Here is a 23,337-nt window from a genome sequence, read left to right as displayed (position 1 = left end):
CTCCCACCCTCCTACACACACACACTCACACCCACACAGAGCTCACGCCAAGCCTGCTGTCTCATCTGTTATTTCGAGCTGGAGAGGCAGTGTGACATTAAACAGTTGGTCTGTGGAGAGAGAAAGAGAGGGGGGAAAAGTGTGAGGGAGAATAAAAGGAGGGAGAGAGCGAGCTGGTGAAGGGGAACAAGGGAGTGTTATTATTAAAAGCAGTTATTAAAGGAACAGTTTGTCTGAAATTGAAAATTCTCTCATAATTTACTCATCCACACGGTGTTTAAAACCAAGGCAGATTCAGGATTGGGGGTAAAAAATGTAAGAATCAAACAGCCATATCGCCTGAATATTTTGGGAGGATTGTCCTGGGGGAGTATTGGGGTGGTTTTGGCCCCGTTTCAAAACTGCATGGCTGTTTTACACACTCATTTCCATGCAATTAAAGTTAACGGGCACTGAATCTTTTTAAGCTTTAAAAATGTGCAAAAACAGTATCTTAAAAGTGGTCCATATGACGTATGCACTTATATTCCAGGTCATACGATAGCTTTGTGTGAGGAACACCCAAATTTAAAATGTAATTCACTGAAAATCTGTCCTAGTTGTTCTTGGTGCATTCGTAAAAGGACATGAGAGATAAAGGTCTGCAATCTCGTGGTTGCGATGCAACAGACGTTGGCACAGGACAAGTTTTGAATTGCTGGGTGCTGAGGTGAAAATACTGATAATTTACACTAACTCCGCCCAATGACGTCTGGTTGGGCCAGAGAAAATTACAGAACACGATGGATTCTCAGCAGTAGCAACATTTTGGTGCAAATTGGCCAGAGTTCAAATCCACCTTTTGCCTCACTTGATCTACTCCCTTTTCCCGCATCACATCACATAGCATCTAACTACTATTTGCACTCAGCTGCTGCCTTTATTGAAACCAGAAATCGGATTTTATTATATTATTTCATCATAGTGTGACGAAAGACTTCTGCATCATCGACTCATTAACCCCGCCAACCAAGTCACGTAAAAGTAAATATAAGACAGATGCAAACACAGGATAAAGATGCCTCTGAGGATTTCAAGATGTTTTTCAGTGTCTAGTTGTGGAAAACCACAGTCTTTGCATTGCCATGTGATCCTAACATTAAGAAAGTGAGAATGAACTTTATTTTTAACTTAGTTCTGCAGTATCCATTTTTTTATTCACATTTTAGAATTTATGAGCATATTGGCGTTTCCATAAAACGTTTAAAGAACTATGGAAACATCGCTGCTGTCCCATCTCACACAGGCATGTCCACATAGCTTTTAAAGTACACTCAACCCCAGATGACCGAGTTTAACACATACGCAGTACTATTTTTTTGTGTACCTTACCACACATCGGAGGGCAGCATTGTGTCATGTCATCATCAGGACATTTCCTTGTCCGGATCAAAGAAGAAATGTAGTGGATCAACGATTAGTTCAGAAGAAACAATGCACAAACGCTCATCAAGTTTGCTATCCGTTGTAGTTTCCCTGTTGTTTTTGACTCGCTCTTTCCACTCTTCTTCGACGACTGCACACTATTCACAGTAATGTGCGTATTGCCAATAAGACACTTATGTCTTTCTTGTGCATGTGCTGTTGTACGTGTAACAGAGGCCAGCTAGTAGTCGTTGCTGTGCGAGTAAACCTCACTCCTCTGACCTCAAGAGACGCTCTAGCGACTGACACTAGGGGTTGCAGCCTTTAGTCTCCTTGTTAGAGCGTCCGACTCTCATGACGGCGGACCCGGGTTCGAGTCCAGATACGAAACAGAAGTGGTTACATACGCGCACAGTCCTCGTGATCGCAGTGAGTTAACCACGTTTAATCGATTTAGCCTCTCAAATCAACTCTTGACTTGTCTTGCCTATAATAAAATCCACAGATATAAAACACTTCAAACATCACAATGTTAGTTAATTTCGCCTACTATTACCACCACAGTAAAAGGCATTTTTGATGAGCTGAGGCAGGCTGATTCTGCTCGCGGCTCTCGCAAACGGAGCTAAACAATTAAAAAACAAATAAAAATAAAAAAGAACATGCAGGTTGTCTTATAGCCTACCTTACACCTACGCAAAATGAATATAAATCCGATCTTCAATTCCAGTGGTATATGCTCATTTAACGGAGTTTACAGCAACGAAAGCAAAAGATTCAAGATGCATTTTATTCAGCAGCTTATTTCATATTCAAAGACCACATAAGAGAGAGTGACCAAAGCGCACTGGTAAGATCATTTAATCTCATTCATTTTATTGAAGATGATTGTGTTTTTGAGCATCTAAGACTTATTTTAAGTTTCATTTACGGCCATTTGCGTTGGCTAGCTTTACTCATTTGCGGCGATGCGTGTTGCAGTAGCACCATCATATCTATCTGACTACAACATATAGCCCATAACCCTCTCACACGTTTATTTTTTAACCGTTTGCCAGGAGTAACATTTACACATGTGGTTTAAACAACCAGATACATTTACAATTGTCCGGTTTCGTCTGAAATGCTTTCATCCTTCTGAATTGGTTTGTTTGGGGATCGGAATTAAATTGGTTACGTCTCGAAAGAATCTCGGGACTACTCCTGGTCATTTCGCAATCAGATAAATACCTGGTCAGAGAAAACAAATGAAGGAACCAGTTGTAAAAAGGACATAACTCTAGCAGCTGCGCTGAAGAAACGCACGTTCGTCAATCTCATTGTTCCTTTTAATTAATAAAATAAATATAAAACGAAGGAGAAGCCTAAAAAACGGCCCGAAGCCAGGCCCGAGTTTTAGGTATGACGTGAAAATTGGCCCGAAGCCCGGCCCTAGGGGCGTAAAAAAGTCGGGGCCCGTCGGGCTCGGGCATAAATGCAGGGTTTTAATCCACAAACCCTCCTGATGACGATAATTATGTTATGCGGTCTGCCGAAGTATTTTGGGCTTTACAGCGGGACGCCGCGTCACTCTTGCCTCCCCTGAGTCCATTGACTTTTAACAGACCCCCTAAAGCATACAGTAGGATTGGTGGGGGGTAATTGAGAATGAATGGAGGAAAGCCACATGAGAGGAGGCAATGGCTCCATCCTGTTATGATTGGATACGATTAGTTTGTGCGATAAAACCCGCTCGAATCAGTTCACGAATCAGTCTGGGAAAACGAATTAAAAAATAAGGAAACAACTTAGATATCACCACTTTATGTCACATCAAAATCAAATGGGCTGGCCTGAAACAATAAATATGGCCTGAAAACATGCAGTCAGCTTGGTGAAATTAAAGGTAGATCTTCGTGTCTGCGATCAGTGTTTACTCTGAGCATGATGACTGATGATCCGAAAATAAGAACAGCTGAACATTAGTTATCAGTTAGTCTGTGGGTTTACAACTTGTTAACTTGCCATGTGAGATGAGATCCTAATCTTAAAATGGCTAAATGTTGGGCAATTGCATGCAGTCTTTTACTAGCTCAGCTGTGCCGACAGTGCTCTTCTCCAACGCTGTTCTTGGGAAAATCTCACAGGAGAAAACATCCGACTGCAGTGGAGCGCATCCTCACATGGGCCGTCCCCTGCCTCCACTCATGTCGATGCTAGAAACATGCTCATCTGTCATCCGGACAATGTGCATTCAGACTGTCCACTGTGTTATGAACAGCTGACTGGCAAAAACCAGCTTCGAAACAACTGCAGAACTAGGAGTGAATTAAAACGGCATCAAAACTACAAATATAGACAGTGACTCATTTCCACAAGCCTTTGAAGCACCAAACAGGCAGACAATGCTAATTAAAACAATATAAAAGCTTCGGAAACATGTTTGTCCAAGTGTACGGAGCGGAAAAATACAAAATTCCCACCCTGCTGTGTTTGCGAGGATGAATACGGACATTTAGCAAGTAAAAAATAAATCAAACTATAACTAACATGCTGGCAAACGTTTAAAAATAAACTGGTGTACACTTTGTTCCTATAAAAATAATTGCCATTTTTAAATTTTCTCGTTTTTTATTCTCAAGTCGCCGTCTCTCTCATATTTGACCTTTGAACTTGTGACCGCGGTGAGCACGTCTGATACCCTGCGGCATGCGCCCGACCCAGACTGTCTCCATGGCAACAAGGCTTCTGCTCGGCAACCTGAGAGCGTGAGGAGTGTGCAGGCATGCTGTACTGAGCCCTACACACACACACACACACGATTTAGAAAAAAATGGGAACTCAAACCACAAATGCACTAAAATACACATGTAGAGCCTTCACGGAAATAAAAATATCCCATTTATGAGGAAGAAAGGGAATTTATATTTTTTTCCCTTAAAAAAATACGTCACCATGCTAAACTCTATACTGCCACTTCCCATTTATTTAACATTTCTGCTTAGACCTCTCTCTCTCTCTCTCTCTCTCTCTCTCTCTCTCTCTCTCTCTCTCTCTCTCTCTCTCTCTCTCTCTCTCTCTCTCTCTCTCTCTCTCTCTCTCTCTCTCTCTCTCTCTCTCTCTCTCTCTCTCTCTCTCTCTCTCTCTCTCTCTCTCTCTCTCTCTCTCTCTCTAATCTTAAGCTTTTACTTTATGCTCCCTTTAATCTCAGTCTAAAAAACTCATAAGCATTGCAGAATCTTTGCTTACAAGTCTTGAGAAACATTAAGTTTCAAAATATTTAACATTTTCTGCAGGAATGTAAATCCCACCTTGCAGTTAAAACAGCAAATCAGCTTGTTGAGACATCTCGTGTGTGTACGTGTGTGTGTGTGTGTGTGTGTGTGTGTGTGTGTGTGTGTGTGTGTGTGTGTATATACACATACTTACACCGATCAGGCATAACATTATGACCACTAACAAGTGAAGTGAATAACACTGATTATCTCTTCATCACAGCACCTGTTAGCGGGTGATATATATTAGGCAGTAAGTGAACATTTTGTCCTCAAAGTTGATGTGTTAGAAGCAGGACAAATGGGCAAGCGTAAGGATTTGCGACAAATTGTGATGGCTAGACGACTGGGTCAGAGCATCTCCAAAACTGCAGCTCTTGTGGGCTGTTCCCGGTCTGCAGTGGTCAGTATCTATCTAAAGTGGTCTGAGGAAGGAACAGAGGTGAACCGGCGACAGGGTCATGGGCGGCCAAGGCTCATTGATGCATGTGGGGAGCAAAGGCTAGCCCGTGTGGTCTGATCAAACAGGCGAGCTGCTGTAGTTAAAATTGCTCAAGAAGTTGATGCATCGCAGTTTGTTGTGTATGGGGCGGTATAGCCGTAGACCAGTCAGGGTGCCCATGCTGACCCCTGTCCATCACCGAAAGCGCCGACAGTGGGCATGTGAACATCAGATCTGGACCTCGGAGCAATGGAAGAAGGTGGCCTTGGGCAATGTTCTGCTGGTAAACCTTGGGTCCTGCCATCTATGTGGATGTTACTTTGACACGTACCACCTTCCTAAAGATTGTTGCAGACCATTAACACCCTTTCATGGAAACGGTATTCCCTGGTGGCTGTGGGAATATACATTTTTTGGGCAAGATCCTGTATTGACAAAGCAAATGTCCATCACATCCCCAAAAACTTAATATTAATTTAAGTCTGGTCTGGGCTCAGAGGTGCCAATTGGTGTGTGAAAATGATTCTTCATTCGTTCACATTTTGTGCCTCATGAATCTCAACATTTTCATCCTGGAATATGGCCATGATGTGTCTTCCTACATTCTATCAATTGGGGTTAGAAGAACTGTTGCCAAACATATTACATGCAAGAAACACAAAATATCACTGCAATATGACCCAATCATTGGGCCTCTTCCTGAAACTTTCGTAAATATGTGCAAATTCAGAGTAATTTGCGCGTAAAATGGACCTTTACGAAAACTCTGCTCCAGATTCACAAACGCTTCGTATACCACGGATTCGGTAGTTAAAGGGATAGTTCACTTTGAAATTTAATTTTGATATGTTTTAGCTTACCTCATGGGCATCTGAGATGTAGGAGTATTTGTTTCCCCAGTAGTTTCAATTTAGATCATTTTAGGTCAAACCGTTCTTGTCTGTGCCTCACATAATGCAGGTCTATGGTCACCACCTCAAAGAGCATACACAGAGAAGTCCAAATTAAACAATCCCCCATCGTAAGTATACACTGATGGCCTAAGACACCAAACGAGCGGTTTGTGTGAGAAAACGAACATATTAATATAGTTTTTACCTCTTGTACACCACTACGTCCGACTGATCCGAGGGCGCGCGTGCGTGTTTCCTGTTGTGACATTCGCGCGTTCTGGCTTTAGTCTGCGCAAGCGCGGAAAGCGGCGGAAGTGGATCTCTCGCACGTGTACGTCTCTCATTGTTTACACAGAAATTTGGGAAGTGTTACCTTTTCATGCGCGAATGTCACAACAGGAAATACGCACGCGCGCCCTCAGATCAGTCGGATGTAGTGGTGTACAAGAGGTAAAAACGATATAAATTGTATAAATTGTAATATATTGAGGTGGTGACCATAGACCTGCATTATGTGAGGCACAAGAACGGTTTGACCTAAAATGATCAAAATTGAAACTACTGGGGAAACAAATACTCCTACATCTCAGATGCCCATGAGGTAAGCTAAAACATATCAAAATTTAATTTCAAAGTGAACTATCCCTTTAAACGTGTGTATATTAGTGAATTCCAAACATGCGTAAATAGGATGCGCGTGCACGCTCATTCATAATTAGCATAATACCCACCCATGAGTTACAAATGCAAATGACGTGACCAGGAATGCTGTGGAGTCTTCTGGACTTCTTTCTCAGGTTTGGCTCCAGGATTTTGCATAGATGTTGAAGAGACTAATTGGCCATATGACTAGCAATAAATATTAAATTATCGTGTGTCCACCAAAGCATGTTTTAGCCAGCTAAACACCTGGTGCTCTTCTGAAAACGGCCAGCTGGTGGCGTTCGAAAGTGCTTTGCAAGGGCATCGTTTTTCCAGCTGAGATACTTTGGTGGCTATGATACAGAATATCCATGGCAGTAATGTGTTACTAGTATCTCATTTTGAAGGATATTACTGAATTTAGAAATGCAGTAAAAAGCAGTATTAACTTCTCTATTATTGTTGTTCAGTTGGTGTACAAGATGGATGGTCAGTGTAGTTTTTGTCCCGCCCCTTCTCCACTGTGATTGGACGGTCTGGTAAAAAAAAATGACAGCGACGAGCGCTGCCTATTACCCAAGGTTAAACAGTACAAACACAAGAAAAACAAAAAAGATGGGGCAAATCAACTCTTGAAATATTATTGTAGGCCTGCCCTACAGTGCATCAAAATGCAATGTCATCAGATTGCATAAATTATAACACAGAGCGTTTAAATGTTTTACGCAGCATTTACTCGTGGTTAGGTAGCAGGTGTTCATTTCTTTCGTACCAACTAACATTTTGAAATTTTTCGTGAATCCGAACATTTACGTCAGAGCGGCTTTACGAACGATTTACACACAAATTCGTTCTGCTCGTGTTTCATGAATGAGGCATTAGATTCATTTAATATCGAATCAATTATATTTTCTATGACATAAACCAACTCATACCCCTAAACTTACCCATCATAGAAACTTGCGCAACACTCCATGTGAAAGTGTCATGTGAAATCTTCTCAGATTTTATAATATTTCATTATGTGAGGACATTCTGTTTATGTGTATCTTATCTAACTAATCCACCCACCCACCCAATCATCCATCCACCCAATCATCCATCCACCCAATCATCCATCCATCCATCCACCCAATCATCCATCCACCCAATCATCCATCCACCCAATCATCCATCCATCCATCCATCCATCCATCCATCCATCCATCCATCCATCCATCCATCCACCCAATCATCCATCCACCCATCCACCCAATCATCCATCCACCCATTCATCCATCCACCCAATCATCCATCCATCCATCCATCCAATCATCCATCCACCCAATCATCCATCCACCCAATCATCCATCCATCCATCCATCCATCCATCCATCCATCCATCCATCCATCCATCCATCCATCCATCCATCCATCCATCCATCCATCCAGTAAACTACTTCAAACTCTCTGGCTAGGCTTTTTCAAGGCCTAGGCTTTTTTTTTTTTTTAAATCACAAATATTGCCAAACCTGCACCTGCATACACATTTTACACACAGATGGAGCAAATGTTTTTGCATAAAATGTGTCAAGGAGAAGTCAACATTAGGTGAGGCTTCATCCAGTACAAGACACAACAAATGTAATCAAGCGCGTACGGATCCAAGGTCAGGAGATACGAGCAGCTGAAGTGTACGTGGAAGGACTAAACAGACAGACAATGACTCAACGCCAGACCAGACTTACTGTTATTGACCTTAGTCACGCAAAATTTAATTCAACACAAATGAGAATCAGGTTATGAGGGCTAGACAGGCAAAATATCAAAATGCCTTTCAATTTGTTTTGTTTTTATTTTGCATGATTTTAAATACTTCTATACCCCGACTAAGCTCCATTAGCACATCTCTGTTGCCTTAAACTGAAATAAGACTTGAGATAATCTGTAAAGTAAGCCTGGCTAACTAAGCTTTCAGCTTTAAACCCAAGAGTAAAGGCAAAGACAGGCTTTAAGACCCACAATCCTTAGTGTAAGTACTGCAGTATATGTGGTCCTCTCCGCTGTGGTCTTAAATAGATTACTGGATCGATATCTATACTTGATTAATGAGACTTACAGGGCTCCTGTTATAAATACATGCAGTAAATGGCTGGGAAATCTGTCTGGTCTCGAGTCTGAGACAAAGAATTCGGTTTTGACCAAATTAGCTATTTGTTCGCTGTCTATTCTTGAACAGAGAAAGTGAGGCCATATGCTGTTTCCAATCATTATTTTGAAACATAACCAGGCCTTACGATATCACACACAACCAACTCACTACAACACACTTCTACAAGTACACACACATAGTGGACATCTGGTCCTTGTCCACCTCTCAGCATTTGCCATCACCTTACTTGTGTTACAATACAACATGCACATTTGTTTCGTTATCAAAATGAGGACGTTCCATAAGTTGCGTCTAAAATCAAATACTAACTATGTACCTACTGCATTTGAAGAAGACTGCACTTCTCGACCATTAATAAAATATTTTCTGTATTTGTCTAGAATGAAAATCAGGACATACTATATCCTGTTGAAATTGTCATGTAACCCTACAGTAGACATAATATGATGACTCCTCTCCCGTGGTCTTATGGGACATTAAAGTATCCATCAGATGCACACTTTAAACTCCTGGCAGAAGGTGTTTTTTTCTTCTTCCTATTGTTGGACATGCTACTAGTTGTAATGTAGCCTAGCGTTTTTTACATAGGCCAACAGTGAAACTATAAAAAAAGTTTTTGTTGATGTGATAATCACAATTTGTTTTCTCTGATTTCTCTGAAAGCGTTTGTAAAGTGACCCACATTTGACCCGGTTTACACCTGTCATTAAGATGTTTTGGTCGATCGGGCCACAAGTAGATGAGGGAGACACATTCCCATTTGCACCTGGAGGCATAATTCGCCTCTTTTGTCCACTTTTAACCACTTCTGTCCTGATTTCTTCAAAGGGAGGGTCTATGGGGAGGTTTGGTAAATATGGTGTTTGGTAAAGCCCTGCATTTTTGCCCGAGCCCGACGGGCCCCGACTTTTTTACGCCCCTAGGGCCGGGCTTCGGGCCAATTTTCACATCATACCTAAAACGCGGGCCGGGCTTCGGGCCTTTTTTAGGCTTCTCCTTCGTTTTATATTTATTTTATTAATTAAAATGAACAATGAGATGTTCTGCGCTGGTGGAAACAACACGAGACCATAATAGCTAACGCGACTGTCAAGATGGCTAGCACAGTGTTCAGAGCATAGGTTCAGAGTCCGCGCCACGGCGCCAGCAGCAGCAGCGCGCGTTTCTTCAGCGCAGCTGCGGTGTGAGCGTGGCGTTTCTGTTGCGTGTCATCCGCGGGGCGTCTGCTGCTATTAATGTACAGGGCTATCAATGTAGTCCGATCACTAAACAAACCGATTCAGAAGGATGAAAGCATTTCAGACGAAACCGGACAAAAATCTGGTTGTTTAAACCACATGTATACATTTTACTCCTGGCAAATGGTTAAAAAATAAACGTGTGAGAGCGAGTTATGGGCTATATGTTGTAGTCAGATAGATATGATGGTGCTACTGCAACACGCATCGCCGCAAATGAGTAAAGCAAGCCAACGCAAATGGCCGTAAATGAAACTTAAAATAAGTCTTAGATGCTCAAAAACACAATCATCTTCAATAAAAATGAATGAGACTAAATGATCTTACCAGTGCGCTTTGGTCACTCTCTCTTATGTGGTCTTTGAATATGAAATAAGCTGCTGAATAAAATGCATCTTGAATCTTTTGCTTTCGTTGCTGTAAACTCCGTTAAATGAGCATATACCACGGGAATTGAAGATCGGATTCATATTCATTTTGCGTAGGATTAAGGTAGGCTATAAGACAACCAGCATGTTCTTTTTTATTTTTATTTGTTTTTTGATTGTTTAGCTCCGTTTGCGAGAGCCGCGAGCTGAATCAGCCTGCCTCAGCTCATCAAAAATGCCTTTTATTGTGGTGGTAATAGTTGGTGAAATTAACTAACATTGTGATGCTTGAAGTGTTTTATATCTGTGGATTTTATTATAGGCAAGACAAGTCAAGAGTTGATTTGAGAGGCTAAATCGATTAAATATGCGGTTAACTCACTGTCGGCCGCTGGCTAATTTAACAAACAAAAAAATGCTCTAAACATTTTTCTAAATTAACTTAATAAAGAAACGAAACAAAATATAACTATTTTGACATTAAAAACAAAGCAGAATTATTTTAATGGCTGCAACAATGTAAAAAAAAAAAAAGGGCCGGGCTAGGGCCTTAGCGTCTCGGGCCAGGGCCGGGCTAGGGGCCTAGATTTGAGGCCCGGTGCAGGGCTCTAGTGTTTTCGTCTTCAAACCAAACTTTTGGTCTTCAGCTGACAAACGTTTAAATCCCGTCTGGCTAGCACACGTCCCATAATGTTTACCGGAGAGTAGATGGTCTTAAGTGGCTTTTCAGTTGCATTCGGCCACTTGAGTTTTACACTACGAAGGCAATCGAATGTGTTTTCACTACCCGGTTGAAAGTGGACAAGCTCAAAACCTTTTAGAAACATCTTTTTTACCTGTATTTAGTGTCATGCATTTGTGATCTGATTGACTAAAACATAGCTTAACACCAGGTGTAAACAGGGAGTGTGACCCCTCAAGATGTGTACAATTTAACAATTCCCTCCACAAAGCCATTGGAATCCCTATACCTCTGAAAATTACCCATATTGAGCCTTAAAAGAATCAAAATCTAAAATGAAATTAAGATATCTTTAATACATCTTGAGTTACAGGCAAATACACTTTTTTTGGGGGGGGGGGGGGGGGGCAAGAAGTGTTTTTTCCGTTTTTGAACGGCCACCTTTTGCATGCAACAAAGATTCAACAGACCTTCCAATATCTGTGTAAAAATATAAATATTGCTGCCGTCTTTCTAAAGTCAATTTTACCAGCCTGTAATCTGGCTTCAAATCTCGGCTGAACACTGTCATTTTGACCCCCCTCTACAAAACCGGATCACTCGGATACATCTACGGCAATTTAATATGTTGGCTTTCATCACGGCTAACCGCAGATGAACCTACCCTAAATAAAAATGTTAAAAATGCATGTAATTTATGTCAGTTTCTCAACTACCCTCTGAGAGGATTTACATTTATGCATTTGGGAGACACTTTTATCCAAATATACTGCGTTGAAGGCATACATTTTTATCAGTATGTTAATTTCACTGGGAACTAAACGCATGATTTTGCCATTGCTAGTGCCATGCTCTAATGTTTGAGCTTCAGGAAAGCCCCCCCCCCCCCCCCACACACACACACACACACACTAAATATAAAAATTAAAAATACTGTTACAATACTGTTCATAATATTTATTTATTTTAAATCGTTTTTTAAATACAGTGTTTTGATATGTTTATTTTTGTTGTAATGTGTGAGAAGTAATTAGTTTATTGTTTTTTGTGAATTGAACTGAATCCAATTAGGGTCAATTTGACCCGCAACATTAAAAATCGTACCAAGAACACAAACAGAATACAAGGGTTAGAGGAGCAGGACATTTCTCATTATTCTGTAAAACCAAACCAAACCAAAATTGCATAATTTAAAATGTGACGTAGTGACCAGCACACAGAAGAGGATGTGGGTGATGGATGATGACTTCTGGAAAATCTGAAGTATAACACATGAAAAACCAGCTAAAATGCTTCTTTGATCTGTACAACCCTTTTTATGTCACTTCACATTCAGTCTGAACATTTATTGTGCGATGTTGGGACTCCTTCAGTGAGACTCTAAACAAACAGATGAAATGTCTTGTAGCGAAGTGGATCCCCTGAGCCGCAATAAATCTGATTCATACAGTCCCCTACGCAGAGGAAGTACAGCAGCCGCGGACAATGATGTGTGTGTGTGTGTGTGCCTTTTGACTGGACAGCAGGCAGAAGTGGCACCCGACATCAAATCTCATGAGAAAAGCAGACTAAAACGCAGCATTTTGGCAAAGTCAATCTTTGTGCATTTTCTTTGTAAAAGACCAAGCCTTGCATGAGAACACACGGTGCACATGCTCATATATGCTCATATATGCTCAAGCTCTCATTGATATGAGGATGATATGAGGGTGGGGTTTACAGTAGGGTTTCTAGTCGCATGCATGTGTAAAGCTTTTGTACAACACAAGCTCCCAACAGGACAGAAAATGCCACTCGCTCGAGTGCTGGTTCTTGCTGATGAAGCAAAAATATTTTGTGTAATGCGCACCCACACGCACGCACACACACACGCACACACACGCACACACACACACACACACGTTTTCCACATTAAACTGACTAGCTTTGAATCACCATAAATGTGTAGTTCAATTTGTGTATGGGAGTGTGTGTGTGTGTGTGTGTGTGTGTGTGTGTGTGTGTGTGTGTGTGTGTGTGTGTGTATTTGCAGGTAGAGTCAAGGTCATTTTCCTCGCTTTCCTTCTAACTTCCTCTCTCAGAGAAAACCATTTCCTGTGTGGACGCTGACTATCTCCGGCAGGACATTTATTTAACAGAACCTATTTTTTTGAGTGAGATAAAATCTCAAACAATCATACACTGAAAAAATGGCATACAAACTAATTTCACTAAGAAGTACATTTCACAAATAATAATAATAATAATAACAATAATAATAATAATAATAATAATAATAATAAAACAGCAAGTAACATTAAATTAGAAGTGAAATTCGGAATTAGAAAGACTCGACTTGTATAGTTAGTATAGTAAAATCATTTTACACTGTTTTACAGTACACTCTAAGAGCTGGGTTGTATCAACCCATGTTTGGGTCAAATATGGAAGAAATTAAAACATTTTAAGTGAATGGATTGGTTTGCCCATATTTGACCCAACCATGAATTAAAACAACCCAGCATTTTTTAGTGTACGCATTTAAACATGACACTTTATAAACATTAAAAGACCATTAAACATGTCTGAGTAGCAAATAATTGTGTGTTATATCCGATAATATCAGCGCTGTCCCTTATGACCATAAATCACTCATCTGTCTCAATCCATCCTTAGTCACACTACTGTATGCCACACACACTGCTGTACGTGCGGTCCATACTAAACAGCACTGCTGCGGCAGGAGGATTCCCTGATCTTGCTCCCTGAGACACACACACACACACACACACACACACACACAGATCCCCATCGCTTCCCCATTGGACATTCACACACAGACTGGTGGTTGAGTATCCATGGAAACATGTACAATGCAGCAAGAGCCTGTTGAAGAAGGAGTGCACCTAGGCGCACATTTGACAACCGAGAGGCGTCCATATGTTCATCCATCTTGCACTAACGCAGCGGCCCTGATACTACACCAATCTATCAGCACACCTTGAGTTGCCTAGAGACCACCCTCGCTCTCACAACCATTGGCCAATTGTAGCTGAGACAGCAACTCAGCTCCTTACATTTAAATATGGTGCTTCATTTTTTACAGATTTTTTCTAAAACATTTGACCATTTTATGGTCTAAGCAAACCATACACCTTCACCTGACTACAGTTGGAGTGCTGGAGACTGGGGTTGCCATGCAGGTTGCCATGGAGCCTGCGCGATGCTGCCCCACCTCCTTCTCCCTCCCTCCCTCCCTCCCTCCCTCCATCTCATCGATTACACACTGTTAAACGAGTGCGCGTGCACAAGCGGCCGCCCTGCTGGAAGGGCAGACAAATGATGCAGGATGCATTTTATATACTGTTATTTAGGTAATGCATATCTTGAGTGAAAAGAAGCCTGTGTGTGTTGTAACTCCCTCACTTACACCTCTCTCTCCATGCTGATAATCCACCTTTGGCTTGTTTCGGAACATGGTAGCTGGTTTCTAGATAGTCCAAGGTGGTTATCAGCTGTTAAAACAGATTATCATCCCATCTAGAGCTGGTATGTCCAACTGGTCTCTGTTATTTAGCTAGCCAACCGTTGAAAAAAACATGCTGATCACCTTTCTAACTGGTCGACCATAAACCACATCTGGACCATCTTGAGCTTGTATGAACAGATGGCAGCTTCAATGTTTCAAAAATCATCTTAACCACTTTTGGTGTCTAGCTGTTAATTATCTGGTTGAACAGCATGTTTCAAAAATCATCTTAACCACATTTGGTTGGTGTTTAGCTAGTATTAGTCTTGTTGACCATGTTTAAAAAATCACCCACCTTCAGTGTCTAGCTGGTAATAATCTGATTGGCTAGCATGTTTCATAAATCACCTTAACCATGACCACCTTTGGGGTCCAGCTAGTAATAATCTGGTTGACTAGCTATCGTGTTTCAAAAATCTCTCCCCCTTTAGCTGGTAAAAGCTGACAAATGGTTAGGCTAATCCAAACTTGTCATTAGCTGGTTGACCAGTAACCATGTTTCAGTGTGTGACCCAGCAGCAGGAAACTAGCCTGTAAAGCGATGACATTCAACCATACACATGTCAAAGATGGGTTACCAGTATAACCAGCAAAAGAATGCTAGAAACCATGCTGGAACATGCTTTAAAACACAACCACCATCACAGCATGGCTTTTTCAGCAGAATTAAGTGCTTTCAAATGAAATGGGAAGTAATAATGCAATTGAAAGGCGTTATGAAATATTATTTGGCCAATGTGTTGTAAGCATTAGACGCCTCAGATGAGAGTCTCCAGGTACCCATCAGGTGCGAGTGTTCTTACCTTTCACTTGACTCTCATACTCCGTAATGATTTCCTTTTCCTTTTTGCTCTTCGTCGTGTTCGACATGACGCCTGTGTAGTCCAGATCCGCTGGTCCCTTCTGTCTGAAACCGTTCTGCTTCTCCGAGACGCGTCCCTACTGTGCCCGATGCGTCATATCTAACCAGAGGTTCAGTGCGTGATCCAGCAGCAGGAAACTGTAGTCCGTAAAGCAAAGCGATGACATTCAACTATGCACATCAATGATTATTAGACCAGCACAGACAAAAGACCCCTGAAAAGTGGCACGTGAACCACGGGGGCGCGTCGTTACAGCCGCATCGCCAGACGCGCAAGAACGATTGGAGATGCAAGTGGCCGCATCAATATTACGCACAGGTTGAGTGCGCGCGCGATTAACAAGAACGATACGCGCGTCTAGAGGCGGCAGAGACTGTAACTCATCTAAACTCACGCTGAGGTGTGAGAGCATTTAATTTTGTATGCAAAAAAATTCGTTAGGTGTGCGTGTTTCTCATGCGCGCGCTCTCCACGCTACTGTCAATTGGTGGGCGGGTTGGGGCGTGAGTGTGTGCATGTGTGCAATACACAATATTGACAGTCACTGTATTTTACAAAACCACTAATCGAGTTGTGTGCTGCCCTGGACCTTGCGTACCCAAGTTCGGAACATTTTGGATTCTTCACTCATTTAACACACCTGATTTGTATTATCGGCTTATTAGACGCCACAGGACCTGAACTGGGTGTGTCAGATAACGGAGAAATCCAAAATGCTGGTGCTGGACAACTTCAGGACCTGGACTGAGAACCACTGCACTAGGGTTACTATAGGCTACTTAAGAAAATCACCCGTAGAAATAACTAAGTAATTGTCCAAATGTATAATGCAGTGCAAATTAACGATGCCAGATGAACGTTTTATGAATGACAGAATCTTATTTCTTCAACAATTTCTTTAATTTGTTAATCAAAACAGGAAGTAAGATTCTGTCATTCATAAAATTGCAGCAAAAATGTATTTCTGTGGAGCAATTATAGTCTGATAAAACTACAGTTTTCTTTAACTTAATTGGTCTAATATATATATATATATATATATATATATATATATATATATATATATATATATATATATATATACACATACACACACACACACACACACACACACACACACACACACACACACACACACACATGTATATGTATATATGTATATACACACACATTTACATTTATACACACACACACACACACACACACACACACACACACACACACACACACACACACACACACACACACACACACACACACACACACACACACACACACACACACACACACACACACACACACACACCAATCAGGCATAAGATAATAACTAATATTGTGTTGGGTTGGTCCACCTTTTCTAGGACTCCACTAGACCCCTGAAGGCATGCTGTGGCTTCTGGCACCAATAAATTAGCAGCAGATCCTTTAAGTCCTGTAAGTTGGGGCCTCCATGGATTGGACTTGTTTCTTGTCAGGACCCAAGGTTTCCCAACAGATCATTGCCCAAAGCATCACACTGCCTCCGCCCGCTTGCCTTCTTCCCATAGTGCATCCTGGTGCCATGTGTTCCCCAGGTAAGCCACACACACCCGGCTGTCCATGTAATGTAAAAGAAAACATGATTCACCATCTTCTTCCATTGCTCCATCGTTCAGTTCTGATGCTCACGTGCCCACTGTTGGCGCTTTCGGCAGTGGACAGGGGTCAGCATGGGCACCCTGACTGGTCTGTGGCTATGCAGCCCCATACACAACAAACTGTGATGCGCTGTGTATTCTGACAGCTTTCTATCAGAACCAGCATTAACTTCTTGAGCAATTTGAGCTCCAGCAGCTCATCTGTTTGATTTCATGTGCCTTTGCTCCCCATGTGCATCACTGAGCCTTGGCCGCCCATGACCCTGTCGCCGGTTCACCTCTGTTCCTTCCTTGGACCCCTTTTGATAGAAACTGACCACTGTAGACCGGGAACAGCCCACAAGAGCTGCAGTTTTGGAGATGCTCTGACCCAGTCGTCTAGCCATCACAATTTGGCCCTTGTCAAACTAGCTTAAATTCTTACACTTGCCCATTTGTCCTGCTTCTAACACATCAACTTTGAGGACAAAATGTTCACTTGCTGCCTAATATATCCCACCCACTAACAGGTGCTGTGATGAAGAGATAATCAGTGTTATTCACTTCACCTGTCAGTGATATATATATATATATATATATATATATATATATATATATATATATATATATATATATATATATATGACAGTAATTGTTTTAAAAAGTCGACCCATTAGAATATCACTGAGTAATTGTCCAAATGCATAATGCAGGTCAAATGAATGATGCCAGGTTTACATCAGTTTAAATGTAACCTTCGAGGTGGATGGAAACACACAAAGCTGTGGAAAGCACCAGTCTGACTTCTGCTGGTGCAACTGTGCAACTACAAAACAGAGTATTCATTTCCACAATAGAAAAGGCTTCTCAATGACTCCCCCATTCTTCACTTACACATAAGTGGTTGAATGATGTAGGAGGCGCTTAACGGGTCACTTATTCACCTTCACACACGATAACACTGCACAGAGTCAGCAGGGGGAGACAGAGAAGGGAACATCAGAAGGTGGAACAAATTCTGCAACGCTGATCTCAAGTCAGTTCTAAGAGCAAACACAGAATGTTTTGTCATCATTGAATGTCTTAATTGGTCTAATCTACAGGGTAATAATCTGGGATGTATAGAAATAGCAAAGCCTGTCAAGAACACACCCAGATCTCATTTCATATTTATAAATGTATGCTGTGACAATATATTTGTTACATTCAATCACATTCACCATTTCCCATTATCTTTATTATTATTATTATTAATTTAAATTAATTATCATGTCTGTACAGCATGCTGCAAGGAAAATCCTCAAGTCAACACAATCAGCATAAATCATTACAACAAATAGTACCATGATGTATAGATGTATGATATTGAGGTAAATAAACATTTTAAATAAAAATTATTTTTAATTTTTTTTTGTAAGAAGAATAGTGTGCTTGCTTGCTACATTTTGAGATAAAATATGTACCAGGTACAAGACATAATTGAATTACTAAATGAAAGGTGGGGGGTGTTAATTTAAATAGAACAATTTTATAAAATCCAAGTGTTTAATTAGGAAAACTGTCTGCAATGCTTGGGAACAGAATAAGCTTGCTCTCTTTCGAGAAAAAAAAAACAAACAAAAAAAAAACAAAACACGACCTTCCTGTACAACAACAATCTCATTACCGTTTCTCATACATCAACAGGTCATGGCATTTGTTACATAAGATAAAGTGTTTTGTGTTTGTGTGTGTGTGAGAGAGAGAGAGACTATGAGGATATAAGGTGTGACACTGATGCAATGTTAACCTCCTCAGCGGGCCATATCTACTTAGTTATGAATCATTTATGAATTATTTGACATCACTAGGGTCAGAACAAGCTGACATACACACACGTACTGTAAGTACAGGAAATGTATATCTGTTCCAATCACTGAGCACACCCTCACTCTAACGATGCATTTATGGCCACTTAAATATATTTTTAGACTTCTGAAGGTCGTTTTAGATGATTTAAGGGAGTCTATATCACAAGTATGACTCATATTAATAACTATGCTCGATTCTATATAAACAGAACTTAAGTGTCCTGTGGGTGCTCTATGAACCCATTCTGAATTATTAATTGTGCTTTCTATACCATTTATGGGCTGGTAAAGCTTCTGCCCGTGTTCAGTGGGGTTCTGGGGTGTGTTTAAGCGTAGAGGTGACATCAGCGAGTGTATTTATATCTGATTTCAGTAAAACATCAGCCCAGCAAGCCTCAGGACAGAACATAATGTCATGACATGTTCAGCATGTAAAACGGCCACCTCAAAATATTAACGTGTGTAATTAGGCTAATTTCATAAACTACACTATACAGTATACAAATAAAAGTGTTACTTCTTTGCAGATGCCACTCTGTTTTGATATCTTATGAGCTAATGCAATGAAATTCATACATTTTAACGTCGGCATGAAATGGAAGATGCGATGGTCTTTTCTTCTCTATGGTGATGATTCAGTTTCTCAGACAAGAAAAACTGCAGGTGGGAAAGACATTGTTGTGGTTTTGCTATTTCTGTGATGTCATGTGAGAGGCACAAGCTGTCCCGCCATCACGCCAGTAAACAGCGGATCCGGTAATGGGCTAACACTATATATCTACTGTCTGGGTCATTTCTATGATAATATTTTATTGTGAATTTAAGTGAAGCTTGAGTGTGTCTCGGGGTTCCCATTCCACAAAACTCCAAACTGTTCCCCATGGAGAAGAACCGTTAAAGGGAGCAGATTGGATCAGTTATCTGATAATCATGAGGTTTCCTGCTAAAGCAAAATGGCCTCAGCTTAAACACTGTGTTTGGTCTTGGGAAAAACATCTAAAGCATCCAGTCTGTAATTACACATTGTCATTACAGTCAGACTCAAACATGGAGAGCGAGAACAGGCATAAACATTTCCTACAGTACTGGCTTTACCGCAATTTGTTCTCCTCTTCAATCCGGGTTTCTTTCTCTCCTGAACATTCTGTTCCTGTCAGACAGAGGCTCTAAATATGATGACGCCGATGATGTGATGTCCCTTTTGCCGCTTTTATTCTCCAACACACTGGAAAGACTGACAATCATATGTTACAGCTTTGGATGAGCGCTGTCAGATGTCTGACATCTGCAGTTCTGAGAACAAAACGGAGAAGAACTGAGCTCATCATGAAAGAATCGCTTCAAAATACTGTCATTAAAGGGGGGGTGAAATGCTGTTTCATGCATACTGATCTTTTTACACTGTTAAAGACTTGGAATCCCATACTAAACATAGACAAAGTTTCAAAAGTTAAGGTGGACGTTTGATGGGAGTATTTCTTTGTCAAAAATACTACTTCCGGTTAGTCATAAGTTTCGGCAAGTTTTTTGAGATCATGCGTCCCCTTTGACGTTAATGGGGGCGGAATTTCCTTGTATGGGCCTTACGGACAATTCTACCGGAAGAGCGTGAGAGAGAGAGAGGGAGAGAGCGAAAGTAACAGCCTACGCCCATCAAAGCGCTGGCTCGTAGGATGCTGGACAGGTGGTCACCAAAAAAGTGCGTTTTTGGTTGCCAGACCAAGACAGTCCTGCACAGATTCGCCAAAACCCCGCGTTAAGGCAACAGTGGATGTAATTTGCTTTTCCGGATCAGCAACTGAGTTGCGCGAATGTTTATATCTGTTCGCTGCATTTCGGTGCCGACTGTTTCATAAACAAGGCCCAGCTCGACGCCGGATTTTCCCAATCGCCTAATGCTGAATGATGGAGCAGTCCCAACGTTAGAAGGGTGAGTGAGACTGCTTCAAATGTCTGTGTTTTTTTAGTCTGCTTACTGTCTACACAAACCACGCGTAAACACACAAACACACGTGCACAACTGCACTTCCCACATGTACACCTTCAAAGACAAAAATACAACGATATAATTCAAGTATAAATATGTAAATAACACAAGCCGCTAAGCATATTATATAGTTAGTGTATAACTTGTAACTTACCACATACAGACGTCCTGCTCTAGTCGTTTTTGCTGCTGCTCCTGTTCAACTGCAGCCTCTGGGTCTGATTCCGGATCATAGATGTATGGCTGTATCTGATTAAAAGCCATATTTTTATTTTGAATAAAGTTTTTTTCCCGCTGTTAGGGATGACACAGCTTTACGACGCACTCGACTCAACACACAGCGCGCTGCTGCACACGTCATTATTTAGCTCCGCTCACACGACACTCCCCCACCCGCTCGGCTTTTTTCGGAAAGACTCGGAACAGCGCATCTTTCTTATATAATTATTAAAAAAATAAAGACTTTTCGGAGATATGCAGGATGCAATGCTACTCTATAGGTACTCAAGATTGACATGACACTGACTGAAACTGAGTGTTTCACCCCCCCTTTAACTCAATCTCATGTCATTCCAAACTTCTTCCGCTTAAACTTAAAAGGACAAATTCTGTTGAGCATCCATTTTACTTTTCTAGCACGCATACAGTCACCAGGGGACATTAAAATCCAAAAAGGGCGATACAAATACCATAAATGTAGTCCATTCAACTTGAGCACTGCATGCCTTTCGAAGTCATACTGTATGTTTATTAAATTTTTATTCACTGGTGAATATTCACATTTGGTTTGACACCAAAAAGCACTGTGTGTTATTTGTCAAATTTCTTTGATAAATAGGAAGGTAAAAAATTTCCTGTAACAATATAACAGTCATTACTGTCACTTTATATTATTTTAATGCATTCATGCTAAAGAAAAGTATTAATTTCTTTCATTAAAAAAATAAAAATAAATGACTGACCCCACGCTTTTGAACTGATATACTGTACAAGTGCTGATAAGAATATCATCAAAACATTGATTTATTTCAATAATTCCGTTCAAAAAGTGAAACTTGTATATTATATTCATTCATTACACACAGACTGATATATTCCAAATGTTTATTTCTTTTAATTTTGATGATTATAACTGACAACTAAGGAAAATCCCCAATTCAGTATCTCAGAAAATTAGAATATTGTGAAAAGGTTCAATATTGAAGACACCTGGTGCCACACACTAATCAGCTAATTAACTCAAATCGCCTGCAACGGCCTTTACATGATCTCCCAGTCTAGTTCTGTAGGCTACACAATCATGGGGAAGACTGCTGACTTGACTGTTGTCCAAAAGACGACCATTGACATCTTGCACAAGCAGGGCAAGACACAAAAGGTCATTGCAAAAGAGGCTGGCTGTTCACAGAGATCTGTGTCCAAGAACATTAATAGAGAGATGAAGGGAAGGAAAAGATGTGGTAGAAAAAAGTGTACATGCAATAGGGATAACCTCACCCTGGAGAGGATTGTGAAACAAAACCCATTCAAAAATGTTTTACGAAGAGTGGACTGCAGCTGGAGTCAGTGCTTCAAGAACCACTACGCACAGACGTATGCTAGAAATGGGTTTCAGCTGTTGCAACCCTTGTGTCAAGCCACTCTTGAACAACAGACAGCGTCAGAAGCACCTCGCCTGGGCTAAAGACAAAACGGACAGGACTGCTGCTGAGTGGTCTAAAGTTATGTCCTCTGATGAAAGTAAATTTTGCATTTCCTTTAGAAATCAGGGTCCCAGAGTCTGGGGGAGGAGAGGAGAGGCACACAATCCACGTTGCTTGAGGTCCAGTGTAAAGTTTCCACAGTCAGTGATGGTTTGGGGTGCCATGTCATCTGCTGGTGTTGGTCCACAGTTTTCTGAGGTCCAAGGTCAACGCAGCCGAATGCCAGGACGTTTTAGAGCACTTCATGCTTCCTGCTGCTGTCCAACTTTATGGAGATGCAGATTTCATTTTCCAACAGGACTTGGCACCTGCATACAATGCCAAAACAACCAGCATCTGGTTTAAGGACCATGGTATCCCTGTTCTAAATTGGCCAACAAACTCACCTGACCTTAACTCCACAGAAAATTGTGAAGAGGAAGATGCGATATGCCAGACCCAACAATGCAGAAGAGCTGAAGGCCACTTATCAGAACAACCTGGGCTCTCATAACACCTGAGCAGAGCCACAGACTGATCGACTCCATGCAGTAATTCAGGCAAAAGGAACTACCCCAACTAAGTATTGAGTGCTTTACAATACATGCTCATACTTTTCAGTTGGCCAAGATTTCTAAAAATCCTATCAAATATTGAAATATATCAGTCTGTGTGTAATGAATGATTATATAATATACAGGTTTTACTTTTTGATTGAAATTGGTGGAATAAATAAACTTTTTGATGATATTCTAA

At 41.0% G+C, this 23,337-nt stretch overlaps 1 protein-coding gene across 2 annotated transcripts in view; it reads right to left on the bottom strand.

Annotated features, from left to right (window-relative positions):
- The window catches only part of srgap1b (SLIT-ROBO Rho GTPase activating protein 1b), a 59,414-nt gene extending 43,416 nt beyond the window's left edge, over positions 1-15,998 (bottom strand). The window contains exon 1 of one of the 2 annotated variants that reach the window (XM_067426924.1): positions 15,387-15,998. In XM_067426924.1, coding sequence (XP_067283025.1) covers positions 15,387-15,453 — 67 coding nt within the window. In that variant the 5' untranslated portion in view covers positions 15,454-15,998. The remainder of the gene's footprint in view (positions 1-15,386) is intronic. The other variant, XM_067426923.1, reaches the window with a different exon arrangement.
- Positions 15,999-23,337: the final 7,339 nt, after the last annotated feature.

The sequence above is a fragment of the Pseudorasbora parva genome, chromosome 20 (assembly GCF_024679245.1).
Source record: "Pseudorasbora parva isolate DD20220531a chromosome 20, ASM2467924v1, whole genome shotgun sequence".
NCBI classification, from domain to species: Eukaryota; Metazoa; Chordata; class Actinopteri; order Cypriniformes; family Gobionidae; genus Pseudorasbora; species Pseudorasbora parva.
The sequence above is the reverse complement of the archived record's forward strand: the minus strand, read 5'-3'. Positions and strand labels throughout refer to the sequence as shown.